The sequence below is a fragment of the Varroa jacobsoni genome, unplaced genomic scaffold, assembly GCF_002532875.2.
Source record: "Varroa jacobsoni isolate VJ856 unplaced genomic scaffold, vjacob_1.0 scaffold_167, whole genome shotgun sequence".
Taxonomy (NCBI): Eukaryota; Metazoa; Arthropoda; class Arachnida; order Mesostigmata; family Varroidae; genus Varroa; species Varroa jacobsoni.
This window is the reverse complement of record NW_019213069.1, coordinates 105797-133270: the sequence shown is the minus strand read 5'-3', so window position 1 is coordinate 133270 and position 27474 is coordinate 105797. Positions and strand designations below refer to the sequence as shown.

Here is a 27474-nt window from a genome sequence, read left to right as displayed (position 1 = left end):
TAGGCTAGCTGTTAGGTTAGGTTAGCTGTTAGGTTAGGTTAGGTTAGCTGTTAGGTTAGGTTAGGTTAGCTGTTAGGTTAGGTTAGGTTAGCTGTTAGGTTAGGCTAGCTGTTAGGTTAGGTTAGGTTAGCTGTTAGGTTAGGTTAGGTTAGCTGTTAGATTAGGTTAGGTTAGATTAGCTGTTAGGTTAGGTTAGCTGTTAGGTTAGGTTAGGTTAGCCGTTAGGTTAGGTTAGGTTAGCTGTTAGGTTAGGTTAGGTTAGCTGTTAGGTTAGGTTAGGTTAGCTGTTAGGTTAGGTTAGTATTCATGCACAAATCTGTTATATTTTGACTGGCAATATTCCGCATTAACTACATCAAACGATAGGTAAAGTGTCTACTCAAAAGGATAGGTTTCGTCCCTATATAAAAACAGCCTTAAAACAACCTTATATAACTATCTAGACCAGCGCTTAAACGTCTCAACAGCTAGATAACAATACCATTATTAATCCAGTACATTTCTGCTTAACCCTCGTCGATGAAAATATTTCTTATGTATCTTCACAGAAATTTCATTGAACTACAGGTCAGTTTAAGATAGGTTACTGTAAACATTGCGCTTTAATTGCACACAGCAAAGGTCGGGCAACGTGCGAATTAGCTACGATATCATCAAGGCTTTCACGCAAGTAAATACTTTGTTTGACGCTCGCTCTTTCTTTATGAAACAGCTGGCCATATATTTACGGTGCCTTTTACCACAAATGAAGCGTTAAGAGCTAGCTCGATGCTGGTGGTTGCCACTGAACGACTTCGGTTCGAGAAGACAAATCAGGGATTAGCCAAGTGTGGTAAATGTTTTCTGTAGGATTCTGACTACGTTGCGGTAACGAGATTGAAAATGACTTTGAAATCCCAATCCGTCCTCTTGTATACAACACCCTATGCTCTCAAAATAATATTCCATTGCTATGTGAAAATATTGTATAAAAAAAAAACCTAATTTGTATGTCCCACGCGCTCAGTTATAGTCAGATTACAGATATACAGAATAGTCCGCCAATCGAGACCAGACGTTCGCTGTTAGGCTAACAACTGCAATATAATCTTTTACCTACAAACTAAAAGCGAAGCAATAATCATATCAAAGTATATGTGATAAAATGTGTTACTTTGCCAAGTACGCTTACGTCTTTTGGCTGTGTGAACTAATTAGAAAAGGTATGAACGCCCTAAATAAGTGCCGCAAGGCCCTGCAAATACTAGGCTGCCTAGGTCCCCGTAATAACTTCGTGGGTAGCATATTTGTCTGCTAATCGTAGGGGCACATTGTGCGTTCGAACCCGGGCATAGGCAGACTTTGTTCCATGCTGGAAACCAGCCGTTTGATGGAATGACTAACGGCGATACCGGACGTAAAACTTGAAATATAGAAATGATTTAAGGACATACTCAAATTTATTTAAATGTTACATGGTTACAGCTTGATAATATAGTTTATCTGCCTGTTTTCGGATACGATGTTACGAGTGTCAAAAGACATTTAATCAAAAATATCTGGAACATTTAATGAAGACGCGCTACAACTAGAGGCCACCTTGAGAATACTTTTCATGTGAACTAGACTTATATATTACACAAACGACACGTTTTTGTTTGGCAGTGATATTTATATATGACGAAGTCCAGTAACGTGACTCTCGAACGATCTCGAATCTAAGAAATGGAAACCTACAAGCTTGTTAGAAATACCCTGTGCGTGCTACATTACTAGTCTATTTGTATTATTAGGAGAATATTCGTATGTCAGCAACTGATATCTGAAATTGTGCCACTGTTCATTTTTTACGTGCTTTTATAGCAGTATGATATTTGGCCAGATTATAAAACGCCCTTGGTAATTTCCGTCAAATAATTTTAACGTTATCATTGGCGAAAGTATGCTTCCTATATATGTTTAGTTTAGTACCACTGGAGATAACCAAACCGGTTTTTTCCGGGCAGAAAATCATGTTGTTTTCTAGCTAATAGTCGTTCTTTCTAAAGTCTTCTTCTAAAGTTCTCGGCTATAGTAAATCCGATACGAGGTGCCCAATGCGACGTAAACACACCGAAAGTACATGTCGATGACATTTGAAAGAATAATTATTTTCGAGCACACTTAAGGCTCCTAATTGATTTTAGTCATCCATCCATCAATAGAAATTTCGAAAAAGGATGCTTTTAGTTTTAGCGTCTGCAGTGCCTATTAACGAAGTCTTAGCTTCTAACTCGTAACTGATACTTATTGAAAGCCCTCTCTTGATATTGGGTCCAAGAAAAAGCATTATCTTATTCATCAGCTCAGGCGCATCCAGTAACAATTTAAAAACCTCAAATCATTTTTGTAATAAATCTTGAGCGTGAATCCTGTACAGTCGACATGTATGTAAGTGAATACAAACTCTCAAAACATGGATTATGGCAACACTATAGAATAGTGTTTTGCGTAACTGTGCGTTGCAAATTATGCTACATAATTAGTAATGGTTGTATAGACCCACATCTATGATGTACATGATGCAGCTCAGCATGATTTGCAGTAACGAAAAACAAGCTTCGGGTAAATGTTAGCTATGCAAATTAGATTGTCACACAAAGGTAATGCTCTAACCATGTGTTTTTCCTGAACACAGTGCCAGAACTTGTCACAGCTGACATTAGTGCGTAAATCAGTACTTGCCTTTAGGTACCAGGACAACTGTAAGGTCGACCTTTTCCTCTATATTCCACCCACTTCTCGATGTTTTGACTGTGTATATGTTTTGCCTGTACGTTTTATGGAGGGCGCATCTTTGTATGCTTTAGATCGTATTTCTTGTTCTCTCCCACAGCAATCAAGTCACTTAGCCAATCTCTCTAAAGAACAAAGGCTGCCCTTCACCGCAATCAACGACGTAACGGTCGATCGGTACAATCTCTTCGTAAAAATTTGATTTCACTGTACTACTCTAAACGCACTTATGTCCTCTTTGAATTTCTAAGAAAGGGTGATCCGTGATGCTAGAAGAAAAAATTAAACCTCACTGATTTTTTTCCAGCGAGCCCATAATTACTATTTTTTGTACAAAAACAAAAACACTATGTCACTGGGGGGGGATGAATGGATGAATTATGAACACGGAATAGGTGTGGTGATTCTCTTTTGTCCGTGGGCTTGATTCGAAGGTATGGTGGAATAAGACAGCATCACGACGTTATGACTTTTTTTTTTAATGTACTTCTATTCAAATCGAAAAGCTTATCGTATACTCAGAGGTGAGAAACCGATCAAAATGTAAACCTGCAAACAAGCGAAACACATTATGTAGCTAAGCGACTAAGCTGGCATGCAAAATTTATGAACTGTACGATTGTTTCTGTTGTTGTGTGAATCAAGAAATTTTGTTCGCGCACCTGTTCTTTTACAATAAAAAAATGTGAGTACCGGGCCTTCCTTCGAAAATAAGGTCAAAACAACCTTCTTTTCGTTAAAATTTCGCTTAAAAAAAAGAAAAAAGAAAAACGCACAAAATGGATATTTGTAACTGTTTGGCTGCTAACCATTATTGTTGTTAAATTAATGGATACGCTTCAAATTCCTCTTTGCTGTTCTTTATCTATATCGGCTTAGTGGCATTACTCCCACGTCATTCATAGCTAAGTCTCGCGCTTCTTGTTCTTTTTCTCTGCGTTTTTGACGTCAATGCTTTCTTTTTAAGCTCCATTTCGCTTCGCAAAATTAGATTTCCCTTACGGCCCGGTAAACATGAAGCACCACGTTATTACTGTTTCCAAAACCCGACCGTTGAATATACGAATATTTCGTATTTACTCGTCATTCTGTTCTAAAATGTATAATATGTTGCCACAACATTCAGGGTGTCGGAAAAGCCGGTAAAAACAGAATCATTCTCTTTCCATATTATTTATAAAACAGTTATATTTTAAGTAACTGGCATTGACTATCCAATTCGAATAGAATAACGCGTTCAATATGTTCGTTCGTTGAAACGAGCGAAATTATCTAAAGCCATTTTTAAATCTGCTTGTTTGTTCACCAGCTTGGTTATATAAGTTATATGACTGTGGTAATATTATCATCCTTCTCTTAAAGTTAATATGAACTTTATGCTTTCCCTCCATAGGCAATACACTATACATCCCGTTTATTTAAAATCAGCATTGGTTACCTTGTTTGCTAGAACTGATTATTAATATTTCACTTACATAGTAGCAATAAATTTCATTTAAATACGAAAGCACTTAGAGTGACCGGAATCACTAAATTAAATTTTGTGAGGAGCACAGATCAGCAACCGAACGTCTTACCACCGTGAAACAATAAATGCTATAAAATCCGTTCATATATGACAATTTAATAATTATTATGGCATGGTTGATACAATGACTGCTGTAGGATATTCGCTCGAAGTAAAGGACTTAACACCGTTAAATTGACACGCATTGAGACTGACGATGATGTCAACATTGAGATTGTTTCGGACACGGTTTTTCCGACCATGACTAAATGAAAGTTGTGGGTAATCTGCTAATCATCTAAGTGAACGTAATTGTGGTCAAGACAGAACTTCTGCTACTTCTACTTAATGCACCAGCATTGTCAGGGGTCCACTGTCTCACGTTTCAGTGCATGAAGGAAGCTAGATCTGCACATCTCTAAGGAAATGCAAGCAAACTGATTCTCGCAATTTAAAATAGTGGCTATACTCTGTAAGTGAATTCGCAGTCTTGTATTTATTATAACCTACGTAGAAATAGGTGCAATAATAAATAAACGTGCAGAACCACTGCCAGGCATTTCATTAGACGGTTGGTGCCCAACAGAACCATTTTATCTGCTCCAAATATACACCTTACATGTACCCTTCAGAACAATCTAAATAGAGTTTATCACTACCAACGTTGTGTGCCTGCAATTATGTTATATTATAGATTTTTTTCCTAAAAAAATGCCTAAGGGCATAAAAAATGCTATAAGTTTGCTATAGATAGGATAGACCCACTCACGCCTGTGCGTGCCAGATCTTTCCTTAACGTGGAAAATGAATGAAGAGATATAGTTTTCTTTTAAATTATCAAGTGGATATCACAATTTTTGCATTCTTTTTTTAATGGAGGTCGGACTTATTTATCATTCATATCTAGTACAAGGTATTAATGGAACCGTACCTACATTTGTGGTTGACGTTGCACTTTATTTGACTAATACACATATAAAAACGCCAATAGAATTGCTATGAAATCGTTTCTGTAAAAGCAGAGGATCGCGACTATTATTCGATTTTGTGCTGCTAACCTGGAACAACAAATGGACGACATTAAAGGGAGTTTTGATTCCCTTTCAACTGTTTATAAAAAAGCGATATGCTACGTGATAACCCTGTTTAGGCTAGAGTATGGCACAAATCAGTTGACTTGACAGTAGTTAATATAATGGTACATAAATGATAAAAATATGTTTTCCTTATGTTTTTTCTTTATTACGTTATGTCTTCTTATGTTTTTTAATGTAATGTGAGCTAAGTTGGCGACAGTGAATGGAAAAGTGTATAGAGATTCTTATATTAGATCTTCAAAATCTAGAAAGCACTTCATAATTTGTAGTATTAAGTAAGTATAATTGTCCTTTACTTATGGAATTTTACTTGTCTCATAACATTTTCTCATATATTATTATATCTCACGTATTTTCTCATAACATTTTTCATGTTATCAAGGTTAGTAACATTTGTTATGGTAAGCTAATATCATACATAGACTAACTTCAGTGTTCCCGCTAATCTTCACGCGACAATGTTGTTAGCCACCTCACAAAGGCAACTTTGTAGTTTTCTACACCGCGCCAATAATTTTAGCGAATGGCTACTAATCGTTTCATCCACTGACCTATCACATCGTATCGTAAAGTTTGGTTACAGGCTTTGAGAACCCCACATCTAGAGCCCCGCTAATCTTATGTCAAACCCTGGACCCCATCAAGTGCGTTCGCCACCAAACGCCGGAAGCAAAAATAGCGTCAACAGTGCATAGAACTGTACCATTAGATGGTGTCAAGTGAACATTAAAATAAATACATGCGTCTTCTAAGCAACTTTAATCACATGTTCTAAACGTTCAAGTAATGTTGACAACGATATATGACGAGAAATTCTTATATTGAACTGATCAAATATTGATAAACAAACACGATTTATTGGTGAGGTCTGTGTGGGGCTTATTACATATAATATTATTATATATAGGCTGAGTATAAAATATTATAGTTGAAAATGGGCGCTACACAACATGTATGCTTAAATAGAGAAAGTTCAAAGGTATGATTAAATATTCCAATGTTCATCATTATGGCCCTTTGAATAAAAATACAGAGCACAAAACAAAGCAACGCATTTCTATAAAAGCTTTGTAACATCGACAACTAATAAAAGCAACAAGCTGTCTTCTGTTTTTTAAAAAAATTACCTTTTTAGGCGATGGAAACGACAGAAGTTTCTGTAGTTTTAGTTAATCTTACCGTCTAAACTCTCACGTCTAGTTTGACAGTAATAAATTAGACGACAATGCGCTTTGTCAAAGATCCTTCCTCAAAAGCCTTCCCGCCATCATTTAAAATTTCGCGCGAATTTGAGCCATGAAAATAGCAGAGACTCAGCTTTCCCCTGATGTTCCTAAACAACGTCTTGTTTTATAACGCGGTATTCCTGGCTTTACGCACAGGCCGTGCCACTTTTTCTCTAAGCCAATAAAAATAGTCGATCAATGTAAACTCTTTATGTACGTATGCACATCTTCTATAGTTAACCGCAAGACTTGTGGGGTGAACAACACTTGTATCTATTGGTTTAAATGTTCTTGAATTTCATCCGTTTCCGCATATCATAAGAATTTTCCTACGATTCTAATCGACTTTAGATAGTATTGCTATTGTTGCTTTAATTAAATCAATATAACAGAAGTTACCTGAAAATATTCAGTTGTAGTTGAAGCAAAATCATAGAATTCACTAAATACAAGTCGAAGTTTGAGTAATCGTTCATCTCAGTTTAATTATTCATAATCAAATTATAAGTCATGCCTTCCTTTCACCTTATGCATTCTACCATATAATACGTATCTGATGATTATCAGCCTAGACAGGAATTCGCTGGCTTCCGTGTATTTACCGGTCAGATCAGCATTTATAGTCTCAATCAATCAATCAGTCAGTCACAGTCTGTATTAAGTGCATCGAAATTTGAAAATTGGCGCGCTTACCTCTAGACAGACAACTAGCATCGATCTCCTCTATTCCAAACAAGACTGTGTAATCGCCGGATTGGGTGCGTATTAATTGTGTTTCAGTGTGTATAGCGATATGCTAAATATCCGGCGTTGGTAAGAGACAACCTTGAAATTTACCGACGGAGTCGCGGGGTGTGGAACTCGAGGAACGGGATCCGGCCATTCCGGCTCGTTGTAACCCATCCACATTGAAGAAACTCATATATCATGTTCGGACAACAGCCAAACAAGCCGTTTGCTTTCGGTGGTTCAACGTTTGGCCAACCAAACACAGCTTTTGGACAACGTGAGTATCATTTCACAAGCTTCGTATTATGTTTAAGGATCATCTGTTAGGTTCGGGTACAAAGCATTATGAGCGGGTGACCGCATACTGGTTCAGTAGATGTACCGCCTGTTCGATGAGCATTAGATCCTAATTTGTACGTTGGCTCTCATATAGAACATTTTGCCCTTAGAAAGTAAAACGTGCAACTTAAGGTATCACTTATCTTAGTATCACATTTGGCTGATGGAAAATATCACTGTTTTCCAACATTTATTGCCAACTGACAAACCTAGCTGACACTGCCGGTTGTAATGTCAATAGGTATATGAGAATAGGCATACGGTCATATACTTCAAGATGTTTAATAACATAAGTTGTGTCACTACGATGAATCCAATTAAGTTTTTTGTGTTAAAAACTTAGTACTAGGTGGAAATCCAATGTCAAAAACCACGGTGGGACATATGTTTGTGCATATCTCATGGACTTGTTATTAAAAAAATAAAATTTATTGCATTAGATAGGTTAGAGATATGGTTATGAGATAAAACCAGTTTTACCGAAAAAAGCAGCGCAACCCTAAAGTAAGTTTACTTTTAGCTGCGTTGAAGACCTGAAATTTATATATCGTGTGCTTTTCAAATCACGCAAACTATGGAAAAGGATGTATTGACAGAAGTATATATCGGTATTTGGTATTCAAAAACAAATGCTTAAGTATAAAAGTCTTGAAGAAATAACTCATTAGAAGATATGTAATAGATTAAATAAACAAATGAAGATCACATCGGCCAGACGAATTTAGCGTAAGTGCTGAAACTTATGGTATCGGCGAAAACTTTACTGCCGAAGAGTCCAAATTATGAGGTCTTGTAGGGTGTCTGTCAAGCGAGAAGAAGAGCAGCTAGAAGATAATATCAAGAATAGACCCTACCGAATATAGCTTCCCTGACATTAATGTGTGCATTATGTCAAACCACTTACCAAAACCACTAATATGACTTTTCTTGTATAACCCACTCGTTTTGCTGGTAATTTCGTGAATATAATGACTTACTCTAAAAACCGTGACCATCCAATTGTTTTATTTATACTAACTATATCACATATAAGAACTTCATTAGATGCGCATCCCATTTATGTTGTAGGACCTGTACGGCAAGGAAACGTAGTGGCAGTTAATATAGCGGAATAATTTTGCTCATTAAAGGGGAAAACTGGCGAAGTCACGTGCAGTTTAAGCACTTCTTTTCTCGTTTCCTATTACATTAGTACAGAAATTGTTCAAAGCTTTGCGTATGTGTAAAGATACACATAGCAGTTGGATGGAGCCACCTTTACGTTGCGTGGTAACTTAATTACTAGTAGCAGTTACGCATCATAGGATAGCGCCATACCCTTTTTATTACGTGACCACGAAATTTTAAGGACATTTTTCTAATTATACTAGACGCTAAAGGTCTAAACACTTTAATGTTTCATGTCGATTCTCAAATTGATTCGTATTGTAAATAACATATTCTTTTCCTAATCAGCAATACTGCTGGGCTTATTTCGCCTAGTAACGTTGATGCTAATGAGCCGCTAGTATCTGTGCTAAATACCTGTTTGTAGGCTTGTTTAACAATTGTAGCAGTAACTCCACTATTCAATAAAATACTTCGTGCGCACTCAGTATTATTTGGATATCTTGCTATAAAATTTACACAAGCGAGAGTCTACGAGTGGCGTTCTCTGTGATTTCACGGGTATAACTTGAAGTTTTTACTGGGTTTTATACGATGAACATACACTAAGCTATTGAAAAAGTGTTGGCAGTTTTGTAATTGGCAATTAACTCAAATCTTTTTTTGTTGTAAAGTCATATTAATAAATTAATATGCGCAAATTATGCCACGTTTCTGGCAGAAAAACGTTATAATCTTTTAACTGAAATACTGTAGTTTTTGGACGAACAATTGTGGCAAGTAATTTTTGCGTTCTCTCATCGAAACTTCTGACGAAACGAAGATAGTTCTATAGAGATTGTTTCAATTTCTTATACACAGAACAGTTTAATGATGTAAGACCCGAGTTATATGGCGAATGTATTAAAATTTCTTACGCAAATTCAATGTTTCCTAAGTAGCTGAAGATGCGTGCGGTTTGGCATTGTTATGCTAGAATACGACGTCATTTGTTTTTACTAGTTCCAGCTAATATTCTTCAGTTGTTAGCTTGCTAGATATTACAGTAGAGGTCCAAACCGATAGTGGTGTAAGACGCCAACAATTCAGAATAGAGGGTTCCTTCGACAATTCTACCAAACACATCACATCGCCTACTTTGGCCTCAATCTGGACTTTGCTACAAAATGTGGAGTAGATTTTTCTAAACACACGATATTGTTTTATGTAATCAATTATTCATCATCCGTAATCAATCGTTTTAAAAATCGCTCAATTTCGTTGCGTTCCTGAGGAATTTCACACATGGAAATACGATCAAGGATGTTCTTTACCGCCAGTTCGTATCGCATCCCAACATCGAGCTTTTTTTTGTGGTCAGCTTGTTTTAAATGGTCTAAAAATATTTGGTGGTAGATGTTAAGCTCTTTGGCAATCTTATGGCTGCTCCGTATCGGGCCCGCTTCGAGTCGACTACTCCGACGAGCACCGTTCACATTGAAATTTTTAGAACAAAAGCGACAGAGCCAACTTCAGGCCGTTTCGTCTAATACTGCATCTTGACCAAAAACAGTACAATTTTTTACAGGTCTGTGCAAAAACTGCCTACCTTTGCCGTAATAACATTGCAAAGTAGCGATTTTTTTTGCGAAAACTTCACTGACCTTCAAAAAGTGCTCTATTTTAAGTCTGAATAAAGGAATTCTAGCAATTTTTGCATATCTATTACTTCCAAATCTTAGATTTCAAATGACACCAACGCCGATTCGGGGCGACTTTTATTACTTGATATATATGGTGACTTTAGGTGGAAAAACGGTTAATACTCTTTCAATAACCCAATATTATTATACCTTTCTTTCCGAAACGGTTGAAATAAATAATAATTTAGCAATCGCTCCTGCAAACTTCGTTCAAAAAATTGAAGCGACATTCAAAACGAAGGCGTGACTGAAATTGGACATGCAAGTACCCGAACATAGTCAACTTGGCGTCTGCCAAAAATTAATTGGTGCCTTCCATTCGCGGATGCTTAGAAAACCTCTGTCATATAATCCTTTATTTGTCGTTCAGCAGATCCGCGCTTTTAAAACCCTGATATGGTTCGCCTTCTGTGAAAACTCTCTGCTCAACATAAAAAAATATTTCCCAAGTGGTTTGTGTAAACATTTCGGTAAAAAAATATGTTCGGTTAGCTTGCAAAAATAAACTTTCTCATTGTGTGATATTGTTCATTTAAAAGGAGATTTGTAATTATCATATTATGAACACTGCGGGGCCAATAATGGGCACTTGTGACATGGATGAAACCTGAGCTCTCAGAGCTATGTAATACAGATCCTGAGATTACTTCTACGACAGACAGCAAATATACCTGTATTGTGGCATGACTTGATGATATGCTTAGATCTGCTTGTCCATGTTGGTATAATAAAATACAAGTTTGTTATCAGGCGTCCGGAAAAGAATCATGGGTGGGTACACAATTCCGATACGGAAACGTTAAGCAATAATGACAAATATCGCTTTTAGTTAGAGAAAGCCCTTTGGCATAGGCCTTTTGATTAAACAAGAAACATTTCTGACTCTGACTTTCATCAAGATAATTAGATATCACTCCCAAATTAGATTATATATGGGCAACATAATTGGTGTTTCCGAATGCATTTCAGATAAACATTTCATGAAGATATCAATTTTTGTATAAATGGTTCTTTGAGGTCAATTGAGAGCCTTTAATGAGTTGTCGATGCGGTGTATGATAGGTCTTAAAGCGTACCTGACATAGATTATTACTCTCGGCTGTCTGTTTTTCAGCGATAGTTTATTAACATAAAATATAGATAGTTGTTTCCGGTATAGCGAGGTCGCTTATGGCATCTGCACTGAGGAGCCTTTATCTCAAAGCATCGGTCAGTCTGGGCCCTTTGTACGCACTTCTACACGCATACATCAATTTACTAAAAAACAGCACTTCTCTTCAAGATTTAAACGTCCTGCCTTAGTCCCGTTAAATACATTTCAAGCAAATTCTAATTAATTTAACTAGGGGTCAAATGAATGCATCATAACAAAGCTCAGTTTAGTGTACTTTGGTAGTTTCTGTGTGTGGGCTAATGTTTAGTGATTTAGAAATAATTTTTAACAATGTCATATTATGCTATTCTGCCATAATTTGCACTCTGTTTCTGTTGACATCCAACTACGATTCTTGTATTCATACAATAAAATTGTTTGTCCTTATATATTTTTAGCCAATTAAAATTGATATCGTTAACTTTGAATCTTCGATTCATATCATGTTATTGTACTTTTCTTTCTCGTGTGCTGTTGTTGTTACTTTCCTTGTCATTGCAAAATTGTCTGCTACATGCGGGTTTCCACCGCCAGGGCTGCTTAATCCAAACAAACTCACAACGTCAAGTCTATAGCTTGTGAGCTATTACATTGCTAAGAGCCATACAGTGAGAACCGGCTGTGATTGGCTAATTGGAGCAGCTACAACCGGTTAGATCTGCGCTGGTGGGTCGGAGTTAGCCGCCTATATAACGACGGCGAAACAACGCTAGTGTGCCATTTGCTGCGGGCGCGGTACGTTGTGAAAGAATTCCCTCTGACGACCAGCAGACAACGTTGGTAAGCGCCCGCTCAAACAAGCAGGATAATACCGCGAGGGGTCAGGATGGGGGAGAACAATTTTGCGTCCTAAAAACGACTCGGATCTGTCGGTGATTTGTATCATTCTATATTGCAAATAATATTCTTGTCTCTCCTGTTATTACATATAATTATTACCACTGTACATTCACGCACATTAATTTGTCAGCTACGTAATTTATACAATGGCATGCTATATACGATGTATATGTATTAAGCTGTTTATTTTACAAACATTGCATGGTGCACATACATCTTGTGCATATTACATACGAGCGCTTCCATTTATTCTTCATTAGTAATTCTAAGACCATCAAGTGACATAGTGTATATATTTTGTAGTTTTATGCGCATGTATTGTTAGTACATATACTCTGTACACTTTCTGTATATATGCGACAGAAATTTATGCAGCAAATTATCTGTATTTATCGTATAATTTTCACGTATAAAATCCAGTTCCAGTTCGCTCAATACAATTGAAGTAAAGCACAGTTTATCGCCCATTTCTACTAATGATTAGAATGTAGATTAATTAGATTTCTTCAACTGCAGTTATATTTTTGAGTATGACTAAACGTAACGTTCATCCTGTAAAATGACGTTATGACTGAATATGTGAGTGAATATGGCTAACTGCGGATTATTTGTACGAATCTGTGTTTCGGTAATTCGAAATGTGCTAATAGACGGAATCTGGGAGCTATTACTATCCAAGCTAACCATTTTATATGCTGTAAACATGAATGGTAGATAAGCTCAGCTTTAAATAATAATCATAGTGCAAACCTAGGTCTTTTGTACCAGCCCGGATCCTTATTTATTAGTACTTAAAAGTATAGACGTATGTTTTTATCTATCTTTTGCCTGTTCAAGTTTTTCGTTTGCCATCGAGTGTTATATACTATTAGAAAGCTCTTCCTTTTTTCTAAGCAATTTTTTCCTAAGGCATCGAGCAGCTAACTTTTACAAATTGGTAATACATTTGATAAGAAACGCAATAAACTGAAACGATTATTATTTATACCGATTTGGTAGTAAGCATTTTTGTAAAAGAGCTTATTCATTTTTTTAAAAAAACTCAAACAATATATTTATCTTTAGGTATAAGGAGTAAATAGCTTATCCGAAGAGATCTTGTTGAAAACATCAGTTGGATTTCAAAGCATGCATTTCTATTAATAGGTTATTCTATTATCTTAAACCAAATAGGAAATTTAAAGGGATTATTTGATAAACAGTCAGATATATGGCTGTTGCATTCTTCCTAGCGTTCCCTCTCAATCAACAAAAAGCTTAAAAATCAGTATAAAGAATGGCGGGACTTTTCGTTTTGGAACGTTGTATGAATAGTACTAATGCAGGGTACGGTCTGATCAAGTGCATGTGCTCGATTTAGTTCAGGCAGCTTCTTTGGCACTGTCACGCAAACTCATCCTTTGTCTCACAGGAAAAAAACAATGCGATCAGCCCTGCTGCATCCTTCGTTTTTCCATTTACGGCTTCTTATGTGGTCTAATGTGGAGCAGTTGTAACCGGTCGACACTAGACCGACGAGGAATGCTTCTCTGGTTCCATGGTAAATAAAGTCGAGAAGCAGAGAATTGGATGGAAATGGGCGGAAAACTTCAAAAGACTGCTATATCATTCATATGCGTATCGCTATCGTGTGCTTGTTATCATATTCGAGTTTCGTTCGGTCGCCTACACAGTGACTATGCGCCTGGAGCAGTTTGCCAAAATTGTGGCGTGTTCCGACGATTGTATGTCTATAATTTCTTTTTTACTCTCGTCTTTTTCATTGATCTTATTTTGAGTCGTAAGAGTTACCTTATTTATGGGTACACAAATCGGAGTAGAAGTCTCTGCACTTGTAAATATATAAGTATAGTGTGGAGCTTTGGTTTCGATTTACTTAATCTAAATTCATAGGGCAAGAATCACTTTCTAATTACTTAAAAATAGCAATAATTTATATGATTTAGAAAACGTCATTTAAACATATCGAGAGCCTTGCGGTCTGTTTTGTAATGTATACACGCAGACGCAAAATAAGGTTTAGAAATTCATTCTTTCAAGAAACAATTAATGGTGGTGCACTCAAAACGAATAAGTATTCACCTGAGCTTCTGCTACTGCGTGAATCAACTTGGTAATTAGTGAATTGAATAGACCAGAAAAGCATCCATATTGACTATTGAAGTTGCTAGCTTCATTCAGTAACTAGCCATACACACAGTTTGTTTTGTGTTGGGGGATAAGCTATCTAAAGAAGCGTTTAAAGGACATATCATATGTAAATTCCAAAAAAAAATAATTTAACAACATTCAGTAATCTGTTTGATATTGGATAACGTCTGCTCACGTAATGATTTTGTCTCTTATTTATCGATGCTTGTATGTCAGCTCAAACATCCGTATTTGGACAAACGTCAACATTCGGGTCCCCTGCAACAACGCAACAGAGTGGCGGATTGTTCGGCAACACACAGCCGTCCGGAGGACTCTTCGGTCAAACAACACCGTCAGCATTTGGACAGGCACCTCAACAACAACAACAAGCTCCTAACTCATCATTTTCTTTCGGAGGTTTCTGACTACTACTTACAATGATATATGCTGCTGTATAGTTCTAGATAGAATTCAGGCTGACGTCTCGCGTTGCCATGTGATTAAAGCAGGAAATTCAAGTGTTACGACAAGAGACAGAATTCAATTAGTTCACAAGCGCTTGTGCAGTTAGCTGCAACTGGCGATATACTTTATTTTAGGGGTATACACATTGTTGTTACACATCTTATTGTTTCTAGTTACCCCGAATACAGTATTTTGAACGACCCGTTGTGTATGCGGGAGTTGTATCTTTTAGCTCATGGATTTGTGCTCGATTTGCCGAATACGAGGCGATTGAGCCTCTACAAATAATTGTTCTGTGCTCATTTACTCGTCATGTGAAACAATTAATCTTCGCTAAACGATAGGGTCTTCTGATTGTTTTGGTTTTTGAACAGGCGCCCCTCAGCAAACGGCACAGCCATCGCTGTTTGGGCAACAGACAGCGCAGCAAAATGCAGCAACAAACGCATTCGGTGGTGGAGCCTTTGGAGCTCAGACAAATAGGCCAGCGTTTGGCAGTTTTGGAACGACATCCGCTGCCCCCGGCACCTCAACGGCTCCCGGTGGCCTGTTTGGAACACAGGGCACAGCAGTCCCAGGAGGTGCGTAATCTAATCAATATCTTTGACGTCTATTAGCATGCTCATTTACTTGTAGTTAGAAATCATATTAGCATAAACCTTGTACAAAACAAAATCTAAGTACATGACACACCCTGTACGTAGACCTAGTTCAAAATAAATGTCATATCTACGCGAACTTTTATATTAATAGAGGTATCATAGGCAAGTATTGAGCTATTAATCTGTTTGGCCAAAAGTGGACCTCCTCCGTTATGACTAGATTTTCTGTCATGAACAGAAAATATAAATGCCGTACTTACACTATGAGTCATGCACTTGATTGTAACCACCTTCTTTCTTTTTTCCGTAAAATATTGCATGTAAAAAATAATTTTTATTCTTTAAGGGGAGCCAAGAGCAAAATTATTAAGTAAGTATGAAATTAGTAAGTAGTACTGTAGCAGCATTGTCCTAGGTTTTTGTTGTGATGTCCCTGGCTGTTAAAGTGAAATTGCGTCACGTTGATAATAAAACACTTCCCCGTACAATTGCAGTACACAACCAATGTCTGTTACTGTCGACGATTGCTCTAGTGCAGTTTTATAAATTAACGTTCAATAAGTGTGTTCATATTTCTACTTGTCTTACTCATTCAAGCAATTATTATTATTTTTACGCTCTTATAAATCTCGTTTTTAAACATTATCTGTAACGAATTCCTATTTTGTTCCCAATATCTTTTGAATAACCTATAAATTTATTTTCTTATCTGAATTACATCTTCTAGCAGCTTAGTCCATTGTCCTATTGTACATTCTACTCTCGTCCAACCTCGTCCATTCGTCCATGTCTTCGACATAGACTTTTTCAGAGTATTCTCAAGTGTATGCATGCTGTGACTGTGGGCATTGGGCTGTGATTGAATAATCATGACGATCTTGCTGTGGTCCTGATTGCTGATGTCTCACAATTGTGTGTGCCTATGTGTGTTTTTCATGTCGACATTCAATCTTGTCGTATCTCAATACAGGCTTGTTTGGTAACGTGGTGTCCTCAACGACTGGTAGCGGTGTGTTCGGTGGAACGGGCAGCGCTTTTGGGGGCGTTGGCGTTGGGGTCGCGCCTGTCGGCACTACCATTCCGTTCAAAGTTGTAACGGGCACTGACACCATGATGAAGAATGGCACTACCCAGAATATCCAGACCCAACATCAATGTATATCGTGCATGAAGGAGTACGAGAACAAATCCCTCGAGGAGCTGCGTGTCGAGGACTATATGGCTAACAGGAAACATGGCTCCCAGAATGCCGGGGGCGCATTTGGCACAACCGCTCAGAATCCGGCAGGTGCCGGCCTCTTCGGTACTAGCGGTGGTGGATTCAGCTTTGGTAATACGGCCACACAAAATAAACCCCTCTTCGGCAGCGGCACCTCAGGCTTCGGAGCGACAATCACGCAAAGTGAGTAGATGAATAGCAGATGGGGACGCAACAACGAAACAACTAAAATAACAACAAAAAAAACAAACCACAGAAAATAAAACCACAAACCCTTCGAAGACTTGTGTCGTACTGAATCGACATTATATGGGGTGCGTGAATTTGTCAAGAAAGCGTGTGGCCCAAGATAGTCTCATTCGAGCTGACTGTAGGAAGGGTGGGTTTAACCAACGTTTACTGCGTAAGACAGTAAAGGGGCGGGCCGCAACTGAGTGGGCTGCAGTCGGATATTGAGGTTAGCATTCTCTGGGGGCCCAGTGTCGGTTGGTGTGATATATCATGAATAAATTTTAACGCTATTCACGCTATAAGGAGGCTTGCGCGTTCAAAAATGAAATCCTGAAATTGGTTCCCGCTAATCGAAGTTGGGACAGGGCAAGAAAAGACAATTTATCACCCAAATGGATCACCTGAAGATGATGCACGAAGTTCCTAACGAACCTGAACGTTAAGTCAGCCCAGCTTGTTACGAAAGGGCGGTATAACTGCTAGAAAAGTTTCAGGGCCCGTTTTGTTAAACGAGCTATAAATTTGGTTTCTGAAACTATTGCTTCTTTAAGGTAGATGCTTTGCCGAGACAGCGATTTCTCGTTTCCACTTTAGTACTATCATGCTGTCTATACGTCGGCGTGGTGTTTCTTTTCGCCCTTTCCCGTTTTTTTTTTGTTTGTTTCTTTCAAATATGTGCTGCTTCACTCGGCTTCCGTTAAGCTAAAACATTTTTTAATAGTATATTATCCGCTATAATATGGCAAAAATGAATCAGCTTCATTATGTATCGAAAAATCGAAAGGAATTTTAAGTTAGCAAGCGTTTTTTTAAACACACGGTTCTCTACTCGGATTACATCTCTATTTGAAATAATCCGTCATTCGAATCAACTAGAACGATGACTGGCTCTCACTCGATTCAGTTGTTTATAGTATATACTCAATGGCAATAAGAACTCATAAGTTTGCTTTTCTACCGGAATTCTGTGGCGAAAAAGTATTCTCTGTGAAATGCAAACTGTCATTTCCAGAGTTCTTATTATTCATTCTTATTGTTAATTATTCAGCTAACTGTTTTTGTTTGTCTTTTTGTTCCCGATTTTAATGTCATAGCAGCGACCAACGCATTCGGTACACCAAATCAAGTTGTTTCAGCGCCATTTGGAGCCCCCGCGTCATCCGCGCCATCAATTTTCGGGGCAACCACAACGACGACCGGAGGTTTCGGAGGATTCGGGACGGCGCAAAAGCCAGCATTTGGAGGCTTCGGCACGACGCCTGCATCTAGTACCCAGCCTGGAGCCACTGGTAAGTAATGACGCAAATATTATTCGTGATTGTTCTATAAAATAGTATTACTGCAAAGGAGAGCTTCCGAGCTACTGTAGCACTAGTGACTTTGATCTGCAATTCAATTCAGTTTCAGCTTAAGAAACACAGCTTATTTTTCACGAAATGAAAATCCTCAGTCAAATTGTGTTCTGAGCTTCGCTTTCTTCTTGTTGTTTTTTCACGCTTTATGTAAAATGGTGGTCTACGATTTACAATGTGTATGTTTGTTCCGATCCGACTCGGATTTCTAGGCGCCTTCGGAGCCGCAAAGCCATTTGGTGCAACGGGGGGTTTTGGCACAACCGGGACTACACCATTCGGAGCTCCTGCAACTGGCGTAGGAGCCCAAGCAGGTGTCAAACCTACGGGTCTCGGCTTCGGAGCAGGTCAAACAGGCTTTAGCATGACGCCGGGAACATCGACGTTTGGCGCTCCGGTAGCTTCATCAACAGCGTTTAGCTTCGGGACAACAACAACTACTGCATCAACTAGCCTGTTTGGTGGGAAGCCAACAACAGCTGGTGGCTTCGGTACTTCAACCCCGTTTTCATTTGGCAACGCAACATCTGGGTTCGGTGCTGCTGCAACGCCCACGGTAACTAAGCCTTTCGGAAGCTTTGGGAGCCCGGCACAAAATACTTTCGGAACTAATCTCGGAGGAGGTATGGATCGATGAAAGAAAGTCAAATAGCACACCGAACTCATTTATTCACTTTTGTGAGCTAGCATTTTAAACACTATACATCTAGAACTTGGCGTATTACGTTTTATACGTTATCCTATACCATACGTATGACGATTTCACGAACCTGGCTAAAGCTACTGTCAAAAGACAATGACAAGATTTAGGAATCACTGGGTTATTTAGAGCCATTTCTTATTGTATTATACATTATATAACGTGCTACTGTTGTTGTACTGTTGTTTGATTAGTTACCTATTTAGGAGCGAGCTTGTAGGCAGCGAGAAACATGGTACAAATCACAATTGTTTTTATTTAGTACAAGCACAATATTCATCAAGTTCATGGAACTCACTCTGTCTGCATAGACGATGGTGAGAACCCTGCGCTGCATAGTGGGTTACTAGACTTCTGTTTGACCTTGTCTGGTGCATACGACATGGCCCCCGTTCGATGGAAATCATGATCGAATTCTATCAAACGAGGATCATGACGGAATTTTCTACATCATTTTACCAGGCTTTCTTGGAGTGATGGTGTTTCCGATAGGTTAAAGCGGCGACGGAGGTCCTCGGCGAACAGTGACGTCCCTGCCAAGAGGTAGACAGGCCTTATATGAGCTGTCCGATGCAATCCCATGGCTTTTTGTCCAGTTCAAATATTTGAGATTCTCTACTGTGAGGCCATCCCAGATTAAGCTCACCCCGAGTACGCAACTTTGAGGTCGAAAAAGTCGCAAAGCGCTTACGAGTGACAATCGGTAGGGGCTAAGTATTGAAGACGAAACGAAGCCTTTCTACATCTTTCTGTAATATGCTGGGAGAAACTTCGGCCGTTATACGAGATCAACAATTTTAGGTAGGTGAATCGACTCATATACATCAGTTCGGCCGGTTTGAGAAGTATAGCAGGCTACAACTTTGCCGCCTCTCGATTTCATTGTTTTGGTTAAGCTGTTGGTCAGTTTCGATACGGCAAAATGTAATTTAGGTAGGGCCTGCTGCACGCGAAAGCAGCTGCTCTCTTATATAGCTAAATTGTGTGTAAAGGATGACTTTTACTATATTTGTGGGCCTACATATCTTGTCGGGCAAATCTTTAAGCAAGACTAAGAACAAAAGAGGGCTCAAATTATTACTTTAAGCGTCTGGGAAAACGCTGACAGCTCCGACATGCTATCGTCGATTGTAACCCTGTTCTCTTGAAGTATCGCTACTATTAAGTTCACCATGTTTGAGGGAACGCCGATGTCAACTTGGATCTTCAGGACTAAATTCCTAGCGGAATAATGGAAAACAGCTTTGTAATCCGCAAACACTGTGTAGATACATTGCCGAAGGCTAGTAAAAATACGCTCGATATCGATATCGGCAAATAGGGCCTTCCACGCTGTTTTGGTCGAATGCTTTCTCGTGAATCGATGTTGCCCCTTGGGTACCGCATCCGCACGTTCCAAGAGTACGTTTAGTTTCATTGCCAAACAGATATGAGAAAAGTTTGTAGCAGACGCTTTTCTTCACAATCCCGCGCCACGATGTCGGTTGACTGGGATTGCTTTTGCTTTCTGGGATAACAAAAAGGTTGCATCCCTCCAATCAACAGCAAGCGATCCGACACAGAGACGTTCAACGTAGAAAGTAGTCCTGCCTTGCGACAGCCTCTCGATGATTTTGAGGTGCTCATTTCAAATCCATCCGGTCCCGATGCTTTCTTTAAGCATAAGCTCTCGAACGTCTGAGCCATTTTCAGAACTGTGAACTCTTGAGTCAGCCATTTTGCATTCGCCTGTTATCGATGTGCTGAGTGGTAAGATCCTCTAAGGTACGATGTAATTAGATTAGAACATTTTAGCAAAGTGGTCGAGAATTACTGTTGAACCAATGGGACGCGATGCAGGTCTGTGGTGGCCAAACAATTTGTATGGCTGCGGTTCCGCCTTTCTTATGAGAACAGCCTTCTATTATTACAGGATTTTTCCGCCGGGTAACATGTATCTTCCTTCAAATTAGTCCGGAAGCTGCGGCCAGTGGTCCGCTGTCGGTTGTAAAAAACCAAATAAACAAAGCAAGGACGTAGTGTTCTTTATATTGCATACTGTAGCTAAAAAATATAAATATTATGGGTAACTCATAATAGTGCGATGAAATTAAAACTAAGCGGTTGAATACCACATGATTCTTCCTTGTGTTGCCCGCTTTGGCTACGTCAGACGTTCCACGGCTGTTGTTTATTGCTTAATGTGTAACGTTTTGGTTCTATATTAAGTCTTCTTTACGAAGAAAGACAGACATTCAATACTAAGCTTGTTTTTCTTTGTTCGCACTCGAAATCTTTCAGGTTACAACACTATGGGAATGACGTTCGGCCCACCCGCACAAAATCAACCTGCTCCTAATCCTCTAGCTCAGTCTCTGGAAAATATGCGTGCTCAACAACTTGTGTTAATGACATCGATACCACTCGCTGGCAGCGACTCATTCTTTAAGGTAGACATGAAAAAGGACCAACTTCGACCAACATCTTTAGCTTCGCAGAAAGCTGTCATCGAGGATATTTCCGTCAAGCCACGAACAATGCCTATAACCAAGGTGAAAGTGACGCCGGTCAGCCTGGGTTCGAGCAATATTAGCAATTCGTCACTATTTGCTGGTCTCGAAGACAGCGATGCGAGTCCGCTAAAAATACAGAGTCCGAAAAGGTTTACTATCAAGCCAAAAAGCCCGCCGGATAACGTACTTAGTCTATCTTTCTTTGACGTACCACTTAACAGTCCGTTATCAGATGCGAGAGGATCAAGTGCGAACGTAACATCAGCTGGAAGCGGCGTAGTCAGTGGCGCAGAAGCCGGTCCGTCCTCTACATGTACGCCCCTTCGGGGTTCCACTGGTCTTGATTCAAGTGGCGGTAGTGGTCGAGAACAAAGAAAAGGCGCAGCTAATGACACTATTCGAGAAGATGATACCGCGTTAGTTGTTAGAAATGGTCATATGGAACAAACGATTCTCGGCGCAGAGGCTAACAAGGAGAACGAGAATCGCGTTGGAATCACTTTGCGCCGGCCTGGCTACTATACGAAGCCGCCACTGTCCGCATTGAGACTTGACGGCGCTGGCCAATGCTGGGTTGAGGACTTTACAATTGGCCGTACAGGTTACGGCTCCGTGATGTTCCCTGGCAGAATGGACGTGCATGGGTTAGATCTCGACAGTACTGTCGTGTTTCGCCGTAAAGAGATTACTGTTTATCCTGATGAGTCAAAAAAACCTGAGCTCGGTCAGGGCCTTAACAGACGGGCCGAGGTATCACTCGACGACGTTTACCCGATTCGAAAGTCGACGACAGAGAAAGAGCTGATCACAAATCCAGAAGAACTAATTGCATCTGGGTGGAGGCGACGTCTCGAGCTGTACACAGTCAAAATGGGTGCCAAGTTTCTCGATTACGATGAAAACACGGGTCGCTGGTCGTTTCGCGTCGATCATTTTAGTCGGTACGGACTTATCGACGAGTCTGACGACGAAGTAGAAATGGTTGAAACGAGGCCATTACCTCAGCAAGCAACGCTGCAGTTACAGCAGCAACAATACCAGCAACATCAACACCAGCAGCAAGATGCTTCAAATTTAAGAAAAATTCCTGTAGGAATATCCTCCGAGGAGAAGCAGATTAAGATATCAAGCGATGAGGATGTAGATCGCATGATGCATGTGACACTTGCAGCTGACAATGTGCTACCCACCGACAATTATCTCTTTTCGCCTGCGTCGTACCAGGTTAGTCAATGCCTGAATCGGGGAGGGCAAATATACCTCTGGGGCTCTAATCATGTGCCGGTTAATAAGATATATTGCACTAGTGAGATTACATTCATCATGTACTGCGTAATGGTTAAGGTCTTAGCACGTAGACTGCGAGTTGATCGAGGGATATGTTTAAAATGTTGGAGCGTTAAAGCAAAAGCAATGAAAAAGATTGACGAGAAAATTAATAGATAAAGTATTAATCAGTTCCACGACAAAATAGTATTTGTCATGCAGGTTGCTTGGAGGCATAAACAATTTGTCCTGCTTCTACTGTAGACGTAATATATCTATAATAACCTGAACTAATGGGTAGCTCAGTACCAGACGACCATGCGATAATATGCCATCATTAAGTTTATTATCAAACAGTATGATGCAATTCATGAACAGTTAATGATATATAAATGTTGTGTATGAAGCCTATATATATGTAGCGCCATGCACGTTACGAAAGATCGATTGGTGTACGTCATAAAAATCATCAAAACAACCGAGCAGCGTTGTAAGATTAAGATAGGCTTTTTCATACTCTTCGCGTGTGTAAGGGATAATATAATACTATGGGCTATAGTATTTAACTTTGGGTCAGTTGAGATCTGTTATTTTTACCATTCTTACCATGATGACAGTGACACTGCAGGCGTGTTGACTTTACTTATTCTTGCCGTATATACATGATGTAATTTTGTAGCTTGTTAAAAAAGGTAAGTTTGTAAGATGGAAAGCAGGCGGCAGGTGATTTCTAAAGCTCATTAGATTTAGGCCCCTTTAAAAGGTGTAAAGCCGTGTTGCATACTAATTTGTGTATCGCTATTCAATAGCAGTTGTCCACTCCTCAGCACCTGGGCACTTGTGCATCGAGCGGTTCGTCTCTACGGGTCAGTTTCGTTCTCATGTAGATATTATCTTTTCGTGTTTTGTGCGACTAGTTGAACTCACTGATTTCATTCAAGCCAGTACAGCCAAATGGTATTTGAAGACGTAATCACGTATAAGCTGCACTTAGCATTTGTCCAATTTGGATAAGCTCTGTATCCAGCTGTTAAAAATTAATATTTTCTGCGTTTTTCGAGATGCATTTGTGCAATTTTTTATGCATTACATCTAACTTTATGCAAAGCCGAAATGTTTTTCAGTATTCGGCTTCAATAAGACCGAAACTCAACTAATTATTGTCTCCCTTAGAAGCTTACACATACAATTTGGTAATTAAGGAAGTATAAAAAATTTCATATTTGTGCTATATTTTTTTCAGAGTAGAGGTCATTTCGCCTGAACAGTCGCACAAGCTGAAAGTACCAATATGTTTGTTGTTTATTGTTGCCCAGTGACGACGGTACATTATCCTTGCTGTCTGCGACTACGAATTCTGATCGGTCTATGTACGAAATGATTGTCATGTATTACAGATGTGCCATTCAATGCAGCTGAAAGATGGAGAACTACAGGGTATGAAGGCTTCGTTGTTTTTGAATGAGATGGACGAAGAGGAACGAGAGTTCCGCGATCCAGCAAAGGGTGATATCGTCGACCAGTGGAGTAGCCAACAACAACAACCGTGTCATCAGGCCTACCCGATAAAGACGCAACCGAACGCGTGCCTTGTAGACTCGGCGTTGAAACCAATGATGGGTGACCGCGATACCAACGAGACATTGTTGGGTAAAAGCCCTACGAAGCAGCAGGACGTTGCATTACGAGCTGATAGGATTCATCAGCCCGTGGGAGTACCTCTTTCGGCTAAAAAAAATGTTGTAGACATACACGATGAATTTATAAGTAAGTTTGATAAGTTTCCCACGAGTCATACAAACTCCGATCCATTGGAAAGATGCCAAGTCGTCCACACCGCCGCTAGATTCGAAGTCGAACGGGTACCCGATGAAGCGTCGATCTATTCCTCTATTGGCGCCAATATCTACCCGAATGAGTTGGCAGGTTTTAATCGACTACGAATGCGCCCGTTTCTTCATCAGTGGACGCTTGCGAGGCTGTCAGATAAGACTTTAAGCCGTCCTCTTAATATTGCAATGCTTGGCCATACATCGGGCGCATCATCGGTTTCATTTGAGAAAGTCAATTTTCGGGGGTCCACTGAAACTCTAACAGAACTCATGAGGGTTCAGTTAAATAACTCTAATGTGTCATTCGACTCTAACGGACTCCCGTTATACGCACCGAAAGTCGGTGTTACGTTACTCCAAGACCACATACGCCGCCTGGCCGACCAACAGGACCTCCTCGAAACGGAATTGCTCAACACGCTGAAGCTATGTGATGCTCTCTGGGGTGATAGTGTTCCCGATTCGACCGACCTCGTTCAAATGGAGGCTTCCCGCAAGAGAGCGCTCTCTGCATGGATTACCGGAGTTATGGAGGGTGTCGTAGCTCAGGAGGTCGCCTCATCAGAAAATCGACTTCAGGCGATCATCAGCTTGTTGAGTGGGCATCAAATCGCGGCAGCCTGTGACGAGGCTGTTGCGCAGGGCGACTATAATCTCGCTACGCTCATAGCACAGGCTGGTCATGATCAGATAACAAAGCAAATCGCTAAAAGTATGTGCCTCCAATGGAGCGAATCACAGAACGACCAGATGATTGACGCCGAAAGGCTTCGCATATACGCACTATTATCTGGCTATCCTAGATGGACACTGAGTGATGGCACGGAAGTGAACGTATGCGCCGGACTTGACTGGTTGCGTTGCTTTGCCCTTCATCTGTGGTATTTATGCCCATCGAACATGAGTATCGCAGAAGTCCTAAGTGAGTACGAACAGGGGGCCCAACAGTATGCCACCAATCCCGAAGTGAAATACGGTCCAGAAGAAAGCGACGTTCATCAACATTATCAGAACCCTTTGCACGTATGTTTTCAGCTCATTCGGTTATTTACCGATTCGAGCCAGACAGTGGAAAAAATTTTATGCCCCGACACCGTTCTTAGCGTACATTCTCAGTTGGAATACCGCCATTGCTGGTTGCTTGGTCTGGTGTTACAAAGCCTTGAATACCAGGTGCCCTGCGCGGAAGAACTGCACGTGCGCATAGCTTGCCAACTAGAGGCCCAAGGTTTGTGGCAATGGGCTGTTTTCGCTCTGCTCCACATAGGCAATCCGCAAAGACGACAGAAGTGTGTGTATGATCTTATCTGTCGGCACGCCACTGCCACTGTAGAGCTATCTGAAATGGACTGTTTTTTGACTAACACATTGAAGGTCCCGGCAACATTGATCTACAAAGCAAAGGCCCTATGTGCTAGCTACGAAGGCCGACGCGTCAACCAGACCAAGCTGTTGATCTTGGCTGAGGAATTAAATGAAGCTCATGAGGTGCTCAGTAATCATCTCGCCGTAAAAGCCATCATCAACGAACAGTACTCACTGCTTGCAGATCTGCTACAGAAGTTGAGCACAGGGAGCGTTAAAATACCCAATTGGAATCAACGTGGCAGGGTCTATCTCAACTATATTCAGTTGACAGCCCTCCTAAAAGAAGTTCTTGCCGCCAAGGACGATGAAAAGGCCATCGAGCGCATCATTTCAGGAACCGACCACACTCTTGAAAGTGTTCTAGCGTCATTAACGTCAAAAATCTCACGCCTTCCGAGTGGGACTGCTGAACAGCGTCTTTGCCAAATCGAAATGTCAAAAACGACTTTTACCGCATACAAAACTGTTCTTACAGTAAAAAGCATGTCAGACCCCCACCTTAAAAACAGCGCAGTCCGTGCTATATGCCAGCTGCTCAGAAAACTGGCATTGCCAGAGGACACAGTTGCGCAGGAATTTCGGAAACTCTCCGAAGAATATCCCGAATACCTTCCGTATATGGAGGTATGAAATAAAGTAAATGACATAATTTGCTAAGGCAACGCGCAGCCGATTCGAGCAAAAACAGGTATCGACAGCAGTTGGCAAGCGAATGAAACATCATGTTCTGAAACTGTGAACTTTGTAACAAGCTTATTAATAGATATTCAGTCAATTTGTCATTGTGTATCTGTATGTATGGGTGTGGATGAACAATAATAGCGTTATTGCAGAAAAAACGAAGGATCTGAAGATGAAGTCAAAATATGTGAAAATATGTATTCAAGGGCGGGAGATGTGTCCTTCGACCTCTTTAGCGTTAGAATACATAGGGCCCTCGATAGACGGTGCGATATTGTATCGATAACGTGATTTCGATGGTATTAACAGTGCATTTTTTTTATATAACTAAATACGTGCCACCGTATATAATGACGGCAAGAAATCTATACCAGTGGACTACGTGTAGCATGTTTTCATTGACTACTGCAGCGGCCAAAAGTGCTGTGGTGTAAACTAAAAATGCTAGAAATAATTTCGGAAAAAATTATCTTGTATATGAAGAAATGTATTTCCACAAAGTGCTGTGTAACGAGTGAATAAAGTGGATTTATTAAATCTTGTGTTATTAGATGAGTATATTTCATATATATAGATACATCTATTGAGTAGCAGGGACCTACACGGTGGAGTATGTATTTCGACCTACCAGTACGAGCAAAAAAATTATGTATTTTACAAAAATGTTTCAATTGAAACGTTTGAATATGTTAGAAGTAT

General features: G+C 39.8%; 1 protein-coding gene and 1 long non-coding RNA gene across 4 annotated transcripts; both read left to right on the top strand.

Moving 5' to 3' along the window:
- Positions 1 to 3179: 3179 nt before the first annotated feature.
- On the top strand, positions 3180 to 6120 carry LOC111270874 (uncharacterized). Of its 2 annotated transcripts, none has more exons than XR_002686515.2 (3): positions 3180 to 3278; positions 4420 to 4733; positions 5931 to 6120. It is a non-coding gene; the product is annotated as an uncharacterized LOC111270874 (long non-coding RNA). The 2 variants fall into 2 exon arrangements; XR_002686514.2 differs by having other exon boundaries at positions 3195 to 3439.
- A 1226-nt stretch (positions 6121 to 7346) lies between these two features.
- Positions 7347 to 27325, top strand: Nup98-96 (nuclear pore complex protein Nup98-96). Of its 2 annotated transcripts, none has more exons than XM_022851154.2 (8): positions 7347 to 7590; positions 14802 to 14984; positions 15407 to 15613; positions 16605 to 17036; positions 18182 to 18373; positions 18649 to 19059; positions 21417 to 22852; positions 24292 to 27325. In XM_022851154.2, the coding sequence occupies exons 1-8, from the start codon at positions 7512 to 7514 to the stop codon at positions 26722 to 26724; spliced, it is 5373 nt and encodes a 1790-aa protein (XP_022706889.1). In that variant the 5' UTR covers positions 7347 to 7511; the 3' UTR covers positions 26725 to 27325. The 2 variants fall into 2 exon arrangements, with proteins under 2 accessions (XP_022706889.1, XP_022706879.1); XM_022851144.2 differs by having other exon boundaries at positions 18179 to 18373.
- The last annotated feature ends 149 nt before the right edge of the window (positions 27326 to 27474 follow it).